At 44.0% G+C, this 13,746-nt stretch overlaps 1 protein-coding gene and 3 non-coding genes across 4 annotated transcripts in view; 2 read left to right on the top strand and 2 right to left on the bottom strand.

Annotated features, from left to right (window-relative positions):
• Nucleotides 1-3,720: 3,720 nt before the first annotated feature.
• On the bottom strand, nucleotides 3,721-3,794 carry TRNAT-AGU (transfer RNA threonine (anticodon AGU)). Its single transcript has one exon. It is a non-coding gene; the product is annotated as a tRNA-Thr (tRNA).
• A 608-nt stretch (nucleotides 3,795-4,402) lies between these two features.
• Nucleotides 4,403-4,484, top strand: TRNAS-UGA (transfer RNA serine (anticodon UGA)). The gene has a single exon. It is a non-coding gene; the product is annotated as a tRNA-Ser (tRNA).
• Nucleotides 4,485-4,701: 217 nt separating this feature from the next.
• TRNAW-CCA (transfer RNA tryptophan (anticodon CCA)) lies at nucleotides 4,702-4,773 on the bottom strand. Its single transcript has one exon. It is a non-coding gene; the product is annotated as a tRNA-Trp (tRNA).
• A 398-nt stretch (nucleotides 4,774-5,171) lies between these two features.
• LOC144806663 (putative splicing factor YJU2B) overlaps nucleotides 5,172-13,746 on the top strand; it is a gene marked incomplete at its 3' end in the record, with an annotated part of 177,337 nt that continues 168,762 nt past the window's right edge. Inside the window, exons 1-2 of the mRNA XM_078672983.1 lie at nucleotides 5,172-5,405; nucleotides 10,271-10,320. Of these exons, the coding sequence (XP_078529109.1) occupies nucleotides 10,318-10,320 (3 nt within the window). The remainder of the gene's footprint in view (nucleotides 5,406-10,270; nucleotides 10,321-13,746) is intronic.

The raw sequence follows: 13,746 nt of genomic DNA, 5'->3' as shown, positions 1-13,746 counted from the left end.
CTCACTACTCACTACTCACTACTCTGCACTCACTACTCTGCACTTACTCACTACTCTGCACTCACTCACTACTCTGCACTCACTCACTACTCTGCACTCACTCACTACTCTGCACTCACTACTCTGCACTCACTACTCACTACTCTGCACTCACTACTCACTACTCTGCACTCACTACTCTGCACTCACTACTCTGCACACTCACTCTGCACTCTGGACTCACACTCTGCACTCACTACTCTGCACACTCACTACTCTGCACTCACTACTCTGCACTCACTACTCTGCACTCACTACTCACTACTCTGCACTCACTACTCACTACTCACTACTCTGCACTCACTACACACTACTCTGCACTCACTACTCTGCACTCACTACTCACTACTCTGCACTCACTACTCACTACTCTGCACTCACTACTCTGCACTCACTACTCACTACTCTGCACTCACTACTCACTACTCACTACTCAGCACTCACTACTCACTACTCTGCACTCACTACTCACTACTCTGCACTTACTACTCTGCACTCACTACTCTGCACTTACTACTCTGCACTCACTACTCACTACTCTGCACTTACTACTCTGCACTCACTACTCACTACTCTGCACTCACTACTCACTACTCTGCACTCACTACTCACTACTCTGCACTTACTACTCACTACTCTGCACTCACTACTCTGCACTCACTACTCTGCACTCACTACTCTGCACACTCACTCTGCACTCTGGACTCACACTCTGCACTCACTACTCTGCACACTCACTACTCTGCACTCACTACTCTGCACTCACTACTCAGCACTTACTACTCACTACTCTGCACTCACTACTCTGCACTCACTACTCTGCACTCACTACTCACTACTCTGCACTCACTACTCTGCACTTACTCACTACTCTGCACTCACTCACTACTCTGCACTCACTCACTACTCTGCACTCACTCACTACTCTGCACTCACTACTCTGCACTCCCTACTCTGCACTCACTACTCTGCACTCACTACTCACTACTCTGCACTCACTACTCACTACTCTGCACTCACTACTCTGCACTCACTACTCTGCACACTCACTCTGCACTCTGGACTCACACTCTGCACTCACTACTCTGCACACTCACTACTCTGCACTCACTACTCTGCACTCACTACTCTGCACTCACTACTCACTACTCTGCACTCACTACTCACTACTCAGCACTCACTACTCTGCACTCACTACTCTGCACTCACTACTCACTACTCTGCACTCACTACTCACTACTCTGCACTCACTACTCACTACTCTGCACTCACTACTCACTACTCTGCACTCACTACTCTGCACTCACTACTCTGCACTCACTACTCACTACTCTGCACTCACTACTCTGCACTCACTACTCTGCACTCACTACTCTGCACTCACTACTCACTACTCTGCACTCACTACACACTACTCACTACTCTGCACTCACTACTCACTACTCTGCACTCACTACACACTACTCACTACTCACTACTCACTACTCTGCACTCACTACTCACTACTCTGCACTCACTACTCACTACTCTGCACTCACTACTCACTACTCTGCACTCACTACTCTGCACTCACTACTCTGCACTCACTACTCACTACTCTGCACTCACTACTCTGCACTCACTACTCTGCACTCACTACTCTGCACTCACTACTCTGAACTCACTACTCTGCACTCACTACTCACTACTCTGCACTCACTACACACTACTCACTATTCTGCACTCACTACTCACTACTCTGCACTCACTACACACTACTCACTACTCTGCACTCACTACTCACTACTCTGCACTCACTCACTACTCTGCACTCACTACTCTGCACTCACTACTCTGCACACTCACTCTGCACTCTGGACTCACACTCTGCACTCACTACTCTGCACACTCACTACTCTGCACTCACTACTCTGCACTCACTACTCTCCACTCACTACTCTGCACACTCTCTCTGCACACTCTCTCTGCACACTCACTACTCTGCACACTCACTACTCTGCACACTCACTCTGCACTCTGCAAACTCACTCTGCACTCACACTCTGCACTCACACTCTGCACTCACTACTCTGCACTCACTACTCTGCACTCACTACTCTGCACTCACTACTCTGCACTCATGGAATCTTCCACCACACTTTCTAAAACTCTATAGTCCGAAGCATAATAGGCACAGGACCAAAAGAAGGGTAGACATTTGCTTAAAATAATCTTATTGTATTTATGAGAAGCAAAAGCGAGACTGTGAAATGTGCTGAATATCAGTTTGTTACGAATCAACAGAGTGGAGTTAGAGAACCAAGAAATAGTAATTTAGAATCCGGGTTAGAAGGAGTAGTAATCACAAGCTGAGGATCAACGGGCGCGAAACAGCGTGGTGGGCGTGCACGAGACGCAGCGTGGGCGTGCACATCAGCGGAAGATCGCCGGAGAAGACACCAAGTCTGCCTGCTGCCCTGACTGACCCGCTGCGGAGGGAAAGAGCCCAGTGAGTGGGGGTAGAGGAGGGGCGGCAGAGAGGGAGTGCGCAGAGAGGGAGGGTGTGTGTGTGTGTGTGTGTGTGTGTGCGTGCATGTGTGTGCGTGCGTGTGTCTGTCTGTGCGTGCGTGTGTCTGTCTGTCTGTCTATGTGTGTCTTTCGCGTGCCTGCCTGCCTGCCTGGGTGTGTGCGCGTCCACAGACCCTGGTCGGCTCGTGCACCGCCCTGTATTCCCTTGCGAGTGAACTCGGTGACAATAGATCTCGTTGCCGAGACCTAAAAAAAAGCCAATCTAATCCTCTCGCACTGGGTTTTGAAAGAACACTATAATCTGCGTCGTTTTTTGGGGGCATGTGGGTTAGTCTAGAGATATTTGTAGCTGTAGCCAGCCGCATGTAATGAGACAAAATATCCTAACTAACAAATACACAAATATAGACACATAGAGGGGCTTCGGGTCAACTCTTTTCATGTATTTATCAGTTCAGCTGTCATTCACATTTTACTTCTGACAACCAGATCATACGCCAATGAGTGAGCACATTCTAGCCTATCTGCCACTTCTTTGCCACGGCTGATGGTGTAATACTTTAGCAATATTGTTTTTCTTTTGTAATCTTTCTATTATATAGTCATCCTTTTTTGTTTAAACTCTCTTCTGGTTACCGTATTTGAAAGCAGTCGCACTTCCTATTTATTACAATAAGAATTACATTTTCGTTCCTGTGATGTGCTGTAATCTAAAAGTAATATCCATCGGATGGCTTACCTACCTACCTTGGGCGGGCGTATTGCCTTAGTCTGTGCTTGTTTAACAGGTAGTCTTTTTTCCGTTTTCGTTTTCTCGCTTTAGTTTTATTCCGTCTTTCTTCTTTTTGTAGTCGAGCCTTTTCCTTTTGTTTAAAAAAACGAAGATCTAATCTTTGTGATGTGGGCTCGCATACGGTTTATTTGGTTGAGTAAGAATCCCCTATGGCGCAAGTTGCTTGAGGTTAGTTTCGGATGATCGAAGGGACCTGGGTCAATAGAGGCTATTTGCATGCCGCTGTGTGTTGTGGGTTTCGTCCAGAAAGCGAAGACCAAGCAATAAAATAGCATGAAAGGAACGGGATCTTAGGTTCTCGTTTCAGTAGTCGTGATCTGGAAAGGATGCAAATATCCAAACAAATCAAAAGCTAAAATAATATAAGGGAACAAAAACGTAGGCACTGCTGAGATTCGAACTCAGGATCTCCTGTTTACTAGACAGGCGCTTTAACCAACTAAGCCACAGCGCCTTGTGATTTTATGAAAGTTCAGACCTTTACTAAGCACTAATAATGAGGGAACATGCGAGTTCTGGAAGTGTTCATTGACCTCATTTGGGGTACCAGTGTGACTATATCGAGCTCACGTCCTTACAAATATCGTTCCCTTTACATCAAATGATCATTTTCTCTGTCTGATTGCAGCGTGTTTTATTAATACATAACCGTATTTAAATGTCCATTACTTCACGGCATTTTCCAAAATGACATTGTTTTGTTGCTTTCTGTATGATTAGATAATTTATATTTGTTTTGTTTTTAATGCAGCCATGTTTAGAACGTAATATGGCAAGCTGGCAGTGCTGTATATATAGTGTGGCACGAGGTTTGAAATGGTAAATTCCATGGAAATGCTACATTAGAGTTTGCACTGTGCTATATTAACATAGCATGGACGATACAGTTCAGTATATTGCAGTGTGCTATAGTGACACAATATGTACATTATATGTACAGTGCTGCACATTCATTAGTTATGGGTTTGTTGTGATGTGTCGCCTGCTATTATTTTAATGACCACTACTATCAATGATATTTCCACGTTGGAGACTATTATCATGTTAACTATGTTTTCAAAGGTAGTCGTGGCCGAGTGGTTAAGGCGATGGACTTGAAATCCATTGGGGTTTCCCCGCGCAGGTTCGAATCCTGCCGACTACGAATTGTGTTCTTTTGTGTTCAGTAAAATGATTTCAATTGTAATACTTTGGGAGCCAATCCATGTACTGGCTTCATCCTCTTAGTGTTTACTTGCGCCGAATTAAATCTTAACTATATAAGTACTTGGCACACGGTAGAAACACCAGTAAGTGTTCAGTTGTCCCATAAAAATAAAAACATATATTTTTGTACGAGAGAAAATTCAAAAATACAGAATTGACCCCGACGTGATTTGAACACGCAACCTTCTGATCTGGAGTCAGACGCGCTACCGTTGCGCCACGAGGTCTACTTACTCCTATGCATTGAAATCCTCAGAATGACACTGAGAACGGAGTGGTCGGGTTTAGGCATAAGTGTATTTTTATCTACGCCATACTTAAGAGGCAACTAGTGAAACCGTTGTCTGCAATGTTTGTATATTGTCTTGTGGCATACGAACTGTAAAACATATTACGGTTACATCTATAAAATATACTTCTGGTTTATGAGCTGGCAGCCGTGATCTCTTTACCTCCTCAACACACATATCAGCAATATCCACTGCGGTCTGAAACGCACACCTCTAAAATGTTTTTCTATGTTTGTTGTGGCGCCTTGAGTGAGTGTTTGGGGGGATAGTCCCTTTGACCATGAAAGTCCCTTCCCACCATGCACTGGTGCCTGTTGCGCATGCGCACCCGCATGCATCTTTTTTGTATCCTCTCGATTATTTATCCTCTCGATTAGCACAAACGCTTTCCCCATAATAGTTGAGGACTGACGTTAAACAACAAAACAATCCTCTCCCCAAATATTTCGTCCATTCCCATGCCGCCCGGTCATGTCTCTGGTGGGAAGCATAGAAGTTCAAGCACTTCCGGGTAGCATGAAGGGACGGGGGAGCTTGGATGATTAGACCGCCACCGCGGAGACAGGAAGGTAAACAGCTGAAGTCTTGTACCGGGCACCAGGTCGCCTACATGTGCCTGTTCTGACTTTCGCTGGGGATGTGTGTCGGTGTAGTCCTGGTTGTGGTGCTTTTGCAGTTGGAAATAGAGGCAAATGCTCTAACTGGAACTTTGTTTATTTTTCAGTTTATGTTTGTTTGTTGTGTGCGATTGTGGTCCTGTTTTTTTTCTGTACCACTACTAGGTGTACGGTTTTGATGTAGTGTCTGTGCCATATCATTAGTGAAAATGAGTGAATTGTGGTGTGGTAAGGTGTGAGGGTTAGTAGTGGGCAGTCTGTGCCATATTTTGATGGCAGTGACGTGTGCTCTCCGTGTGTTTGTATTGGAGATTGGGTTTGGGGGAGTTTTGCTATGCAGAGGATGGAGACTGTATGTTGGATGTAGACGTTTTGTTGTAGGTTAAACTGGGTAGCATTGATCAAAAGCCACCATAAACGATCCGAGGGACAGATTAACAAGCCCCTTGCGCTGCCAGTGCGTCACTTTATGTGGCGCATCGGCAGCGCATTTTTCTGCCCCATATTTACAAGGACAGGAAAAGCCTCGCTGTGTGGCTTTTCCTGTCCTTGTAAATGGCCCCTTTACACGCAGCGCTTTGTGTGAAAGGGGCGTTGGTGTGGGTGTTCCCACGCAACTCCCATGGATCCAGACATATTTCCGGATTGACAAGAAATCGTAAATCAGGAAATGGGCCTGAATGCTACGCCTCCCCAGGGGAGGCTTAGGGAGGTGCAACGAGGAGAAATGTAATCATTTCTCCTCCTTCTTTTCCTCTGGTGATTGTTTATGACAGGAAGGTGTCCTGACACCTTCCTGTACATAAACAATCCTTTTAAATCAATTACGTTTTACAAGTTCCATGTGTGCTAATGCAGCACACATAGAAGTTGTAAAACACCATTTCTGATTGTTTATGTGCAATAAGGGAACCCTTCCTACACATTAACAATCAGTCAGTTTTGCACCATGGTGCAAGGGTGCCTGTGTCGGCGCATGGCAGCAGTTTGTGCTTCAAAACTAATGCATCGCGGCGCAGCAAAATGACTTGCTGCATTAGTTTATTGTAAATCAGACCCGTATATTTCAAGTCTTCAAAGGCCTTGGTGTGCTGCAAGTATTCCATTACTAGCTTTAAAACTTTCCTTAGAAGACACAATCCTTGTTAGAGTGAACCCAAAAAGTCACAAAATTAACCTGAGCTTTACCTCTTGGTAGCCATGACCCAGAGACCATGTGTACTTTATGTATGCAGTGCTAAAATTATAAAAAACAGTTAAAATGCAAAACAATAAAAACCCCTAAGAGAATTAGAAAATAGAGTAATATGTGATAAACAGCATAATGGAGAAATGGCAAAAATCCAAAAAGGGGAACAGGAGATATGAAGAAGCACAAAGTGCTAATGATAGTGAATAGTTGCGGTAGAACAGGACCTATTTGCAATTTGACCTGGACCATGATGGAGCACCAGTTAAATACACTAACCTGGTTTGTCCGGGTCAAAGATTTGACCTTCTTACTTTAGTACTTTAAGTCCAAGTCCACCACAGGAGTACACTTTTAAAGCCCCAGAGGACCTTAATCGGGGCACTTGGAAAGCTCAGAGGGTGGCTACAGAGGAGGGTCCAGTGCAGATCGAGTTGCTACTGTTCTACTGGGCAGTTGCAGGAAAAGGCCTGTAGCTTGTTGTGTCCCTGTAGCTTTAACAAGTCAGCCTTAGAACCTCTTTACATATGGCAAGCAGTTTTATTCTTCAATGCTCTTCTCAGATCTCATACAGCATATTCAAGTCTTTTCTTATCTACCACAGACCCAGGAGTTGGTTCCTGGAGATGCCACATTTATGCCTGGCACAAGCCAGTGAATGGGAATGACTTGTCGGGGTGCCATAATCCAGGATTCTGCAGTCATTTTTTAAAACAAGAGCTACTTCTGATTGAAACTAGTCCTGTGTTACTAACTCTGACAATTGCTGCAGTGCTGACCACGACAGAGACCTTCTCAGTAGTGGCCACCCACATGTATGTCACAATATTGTGTGGTTTCAAAATACCATATCCAGAATACTGACTAATGCAAAATAATTAAGGTACTTATACAGGTTAGTATATCTTTACTATAAAAAAAAATCCACATCTCCGTACCTTGTAGATCTGTATATCTCCCAGGTAAATAGTTGTGAACTTGGAACATAAATACAATTTTACTCACCTTTTTGAATTTTTCTTCAAGATATTGTGTTAGTCTATATTCTAAGACTAATGAAATATCAGCCACAGCAGAAAGCACCCACTGTCCTAAAGAAAACAATAAAACCTATACTTTTTCACAACTCAGTATGGGCTACCATTCAAAGACCAGTTTAAGTGTGTTTTGGATTGCAATAATTTTGTTTTCAAACATATGCATTTACTTGTTCAAAATAAATGATTTTCTATACTCTTTTCCAATTTTGGTTAACACATCCTTAGAAGTTCTTGTCCTGTTCATGGAAAGTGAACTTCTTCAGTATGACTACAGTACACCTTCTGAATTAACTACTGTGCTGGCCTGCACTTCAGGGGACTATTTCTAGGATATTGTCGAGCTTCCTGTAGCTTCCCAGCTACCTGTTGGAGACCACTGCTATAACTAATGGAGTGAATTTCCCACAGGCTAACCCTACCCACTTTGGGTATTTTCAAGCTCACTAAAGTCTACGGCCAGACTAAACTTTGGCTCTGCCGGCCATGTCTGTCTGGAATTCACTTTGGTAATCCTAGTGCCATCCTGAGTCCTAACTCTAAAATCCAGTTTTAGCCCCTCGCTCTACCCCTAACAAACCTAGAGACAGCAGTGTGGTAGAACCCAGGTAGACTTTAAGCAACTAGACAGTGAATATACACAAATTGTTTTGCCATTCTATTTCCTTTCTCTGAAGTGTCCACCAAATGTCATATGTAAACCCAGCAGACCTGTCACTTGGGTTTTGACACCGCAGCAGGATTTGGCCCTATGATGTCCACAAGATGCCCACTGTTATAGAGGGTGGTCTGGCTGGGGGAACACAAGTTGGGTGCAGCTCTGTGTGTTAGCCAGGTCTGCCTATGAAAGGGCAGTCCTCTCTGAAGTTTATTAAGTAGTTGGGCCTAGCCCACAGGCCATACTGTCCAGGGCACAGCATCAACCCCCAACACCTAAGGCTTTTAGTACCCGTTCTGGGAGCAACTTCGCACCTCTGTCACATCTATTTAAATGCTAATTACTGGTTGGTAGCAGTGGGAGACAAAATGCAGATTTTGTTTCCACAGGTTTCAGATGGGGCGAAGGTATCTTTTAAAAAGTTATCTTTCCAAAATATTTATTACAAATCCTACTTCAGCAGGATATTGGGCCTGTAATAAATATTTCTATTTCAAAATGTCCCCAAAAAAGTTTCTAGGTGTTGCCTAGGCGGATATACCATTTATTAAAAATAATAATATACCCCGGTGCTTTCCTATGGAACAGCCAACCCTTCTATGGTGAAAATTGCTTTTAACTCTTTTTTTTCCTGTAAGGATAAGTTTAATACAAAACTTTTATATGTCCTACTTTAAAATATCATGCATCTTGCCTTTTGGGCAGTAAGGCCTACGTAGGGGTGATTTATAAATATTTAAAAGGAAGGTCTCAGACTCTCCGAATGGTTTTATTTGACGGGTTGCATGTGCAGGTAAAACCTGCACACCCAGGCTACTGGTGACAGGCCTGCCGTCCTATTTACATTATCGCAGTAGGTGATGGCACAATGGCTGCTGCCGTCCACTTGTGACATTTAACTTACAGGCTCTGGGTACACCTTGGTACCACATACTAGGGACTTCAGTGTAAGTTAAATATGCCAATCAGGTGTATACCAATTTCATCAGGTTTAAGGAAACAGCGCGAGCACAAAAACACCCAAAATATTTTGATGGCTAACTTTATTATACTGCTAAATGTAAGTAACTGCTGCTTAATACCATTACAAGATCTTTAGTTTTTTTAATGTATTCAGGCAAAAAGTATCTTGTGCAGAGGATTTGATTAAAGTCTTGGGCTAAACATATTCCACAGGGATTACACTAAATGTATTACCATAAAACTGAAATGAACTTAGGGGGTCATTATGATGTCGGGCGGATTGCCACCGGCGGTGGCGATCAGCTCGACATCTAACCCCGCCCGCCAGCCATTTACCCACCGCCATATTACAATGGCCGGGGATACAGCGGCGGACGGAAAGACCGTCCGCCACTTTTCCGCAGACAGGCAATCGTTAAGATTGCCTGCTGTGCGGACCTGGGCCCTAATATGGTGGCGGTGCCTAGCAGACACCGCCCGCCATATTATGATGTAGACGGTTCAATGCCTTTCCATGTCGGCGATGCCGCCATGGAAAGGCTTGCAGTCTTTGGTTTTGGGGGCCCGTCGGGGCCCCCGGGTTGTTTGGGTGGTGGGGGTGCAATTGAGGGTACCCATGGTACTCCCCTACATTGGCATGTACAAGGTGGCAGGCACCGCGCAGCGCCTGTCACGTTGTACATGCATATGCACACCATGCAAATTTGACATTGCAGCTTGTGCTGCCTACAGCACCGCCCGCCGCAGTGTAAAAGATGCGGGATGCGACCGCCAGGGTGGCAGTTGCATCCTAATTGGCCCTGCGGGACCGCCGCACCTCTGGCAATCGATCCCGTTTTCCGTTGCGTCGTCATTGTAATGGGGCCCTTAGTGGCTACCATCATACACACATTCCGTATCTAGTTCTCAACGTCCTTTCAACTATTCTTCTGTACATAACCTTTTTTTGTCTCCCTGTTTTCTTTTACAGTACAGATTAGTCGTCTGACAGAGAGTTGAACAAAGAAACCATTAAACATGGTAAGGATTCTTACTATTAGTATCCTTTATGTATATTTTATGTTTTAGTTATTTATCTGCAGACATCGCTCACAACAGCCCCTCTTGCTTTGGCTGTTATTGTAATAACTTCTTGTCTGTTTTTAGTGCCTGCTTATGAATTTGGACGTACAGTTAAATGGGTCAGCAGGTTCATGTTTAGCATATAATGTTAACACTTTATATTTTCTGTATTGTATAACCTAGAAGCAACCATGAATTACTTTTGTTGCTGTTGTAGTAGCATTTGTTTCACTCTGTAAGTGAACAGCCTATGACTACTGCCCAGCACTATACACTATTAATCACTTGCTTGTGCAGGTAACGTTATTGCTTCATCGTGAGGGAAGTTGTATGTGCAGGATGATGGAGCTAGAGAGAAAGAGTTGGAAGGATATTAAAATAGTCACTCAAGGCTACAAATGTTCTGAGTTTTCAGGCACATGGCTAACTAAGACTGTAACTTTGAGAGTTTAGTGCAAGGCATCAGTAGTGTAAGATCTGATTGAAAGTGCATGAGCACTCCTTGCCACATCTCTTCTTAGTTCCCTTCAAGTGATTGGATTTCCTGGGTTCAATGCTTTTGGTAGGTATTTAGAGTTTCTTGTGCTGGGGTGTTGAGCTAGGTAAAAGTTCCATAGCACAGATGGCCCACATGCAAGAATAATTCTATATCTGTGACAGGGTTCTGGGAGAGGACGGTCCTTGGTCCACTTTAGTAGGTACAATACGTTCACCAAGAGGTAGCTTACTGCAGAAATGTGTCTGGATTTGGCAATGACGATGATTGTCAAATATCTTGCACTAGTTAGCTCCCACTGGTACCTTTATTCCTCAGGTACAAGTACATGTGGAAGCTAACTGGTGCATGGAATCTGGCAACCACTGATAAAGCCAAATTCAGACACTTTTTCACAGTAGGCTACCTCTCAGTGAACGTATGATAACATAGCGTGGAAGTGGATCCAGCCTAATTCAAAACAATTTAATAGGTAGCCAGAAACATAGTTATTGCTATTTTCAAGCATATGGAGTTGGGGTTGCTGGTCTTTGGCCACTATCACCTGCCCCACTAAAGTAAAGAGATGTGGGGACCAGCGAATAGTAGAGCAAATCCCCCATTCCTCCTTAGATCTGAGTCTCTCTTTCCTATGTTAAGATAAGGCAGAGACGTAGGTGAGTATTTGATTCCAGTGCACGTTCAGTTGCTCTCTTCACTTTAAATGAGTTGTATTAGCTCAGACCCAGAAGGAGTCAAAACAACTTCCTCCTTGAGGTACATGTTTTGCATTTCGTTTCTGGAGTCATTTCAAAGCTAGGAGAGGTACATTTGGTGTTTCTTAGAGGTCGGTGCACCAACCTCCCTCGCCTAAAGTCTATCAACTGGAAATACTGCCATGTAGAGTAGATCCAGCACTGAGATGAGAGGACCCTCAGTGGCTGAAAGTTCTACACCAAACTCTTTTTTTTTTCTTTGCCCATAACAGTTAACTCCTATCAAGACCTCCATTGATAGAAGTACTCTGTCACTAGGCTTCTGGTATGAACCCTGAGTGACTGGTTGTGACATAAACCCAGCAGGATTAAATTATTACTTAGAAGACCATCTTCAACAACAATATATTTTCCCACACTAATCCTCTCCAAGGTGTTTTTTTCCTGTAATAGTTCTAAAGACACAGGCTAAGCCTCGAAGGTATCCCCAATTTCTTTTTTTGATGTGTACATTTCAGGGTGTGTGATTTCGTGGATAAACATTGCGGTGCCATCTTCCGTGCCCTGGAATCCATTCACTTGGGGCTATCCTCCAACCTGATCTGTAGAAAGGATTGCAGTTAGTGAACCTTCTCCGAGCGACCTTTGTATAAGCGTTGCAACAGTATCTCTTGCAGTAGTGCCTACTGTGACCAGGACTGCTCTACCAGACAGGCTCTGCCCCTGAAGAGCCCTGGTGGCTTGGCTTGCACTTGTGATAGCAGCATTCTGGTGCTGGAGACTACTGCGCTCATTGATGCGATCTTCAGTGAATTCATGGACGCTTAAGCAAATACTGACCTTGTAGGGGCAACTATGTTAAAAAATTCCTAATGCTTCTTTATTAAACTGAAAAAAACTCAGGGAAGATAGAGAGTGCAAATTTACAGAAAGAATAACTGCACTGTACTTTAAAGTCCGTAATTGACCCTCCTGTACGAGGGGGGCTGCCGCATTAACAGGTTACTGTCCGTGCGTCTTTCCATCCTCTGCATTTAGTATTCCAGTTCTGTTCTTTTATGTTTATTACACAACTTTTGACCACATTCTCTTAAACAATGGACGCCATTCAACGTATTTAGGAATTTCATGTGACATACAGTGACGTTTGGTGTACTTTAATTGTTCTTATTATCCTTTCGGCTCAGAAGAAGCTTTACGTTACAGGTTTCCTTGGTACATCACATCTAGAAAATCCCTCTTACTCAACCTTCACAGTGACAGTGTTATCAAGTTACGCAGAATCGTCCCTCTGTGGAGAGGGTTGTATGCAGGGCACAACAGGATAAAGTGTTTCGGGACCTTCAATTTCAGGGCATCCTCTTTTTAGGTCCCACCTGCCAGTACAGCCGTCTTGAATACATATTATTACCAATTCTTTAAATTATGCACCGAGCAGAATGTGCTTCCACCCAGAAGATTATTACTCACTCGCCTCTTGCTGTCGGCTATTTTAGTCCATCATTCCACGTTCCTGGGAGAGCTTCTTCATTGGAATATTTTATGTCTGAAAAGTATACTCCATCAGTATTCTGTTACACTCGACCTTTTTTTTTTTTTTTGCTATGTTTTTCCAACATTGGCATAGCTAATAGAGCAGGCTTTGATGTGATAAACCACATTTGTGCATAGCTGTGTGGCACATTACAGCTAGAACTGCTACTGTGCGTGTTTTTCCTATGCAGTTTGCATTTTTCACTCATAAAGGGGTCTCCTGATCCTGTTAGTTGAATTTGATCTTTTACTCTACGGACGTCTGCTAGATGGAGCTTTTTGTTTTTTACTATGCACAATGTGAGGCGGATTGTAGGAGAGTAGGGTCTGCTATCCTATGGTCACCCCAATTTTTGCTTTTTGCTTCACTGGTTTTCAACTTAATGTGGCTGTGGGCCTGCTAATCAGACCCGCAGCCTGCTGTTCTCTCTCTAATGTACTATAGGTACATAACCAATTTGGTACTGGACACCTTGTCAGCCCCTGTACCATGCACTATAGGTGCTCAGGGCATAGGTGCATCCAAGGCCTACCAGGGGCTGCAGCATATCTTTTGCCACCCCTGGCTGGTACTTAAATCGACACAACTGGCTGTTCACACAGCTGGGGCAAGGTGGTGTAATCACCCCTTGCTTAGATATAGTATACCTATATCTAAAC

This window comes from Lissotriton helveticus, unplaced genomic scaffold, assembly GCF_964261635.1.
Source record: "Lissotriton helveticus unplaced genomic scaffold, aLisHel1.1 SCAFFOLD_390, whole genome shotgun sequence".
Classification (NCBI taxonomy): Eukaryota; Metazoa; Chordata; class Amphibia; order Caudata; family Salamandridae; genus Lissotriton; species Lissotriton helveticus.
The sequence above is the reverse complement of the archived record's forward strand: the minus strand, read 5'-3'. Positions and strand labels throughout refer to the sequence as shown.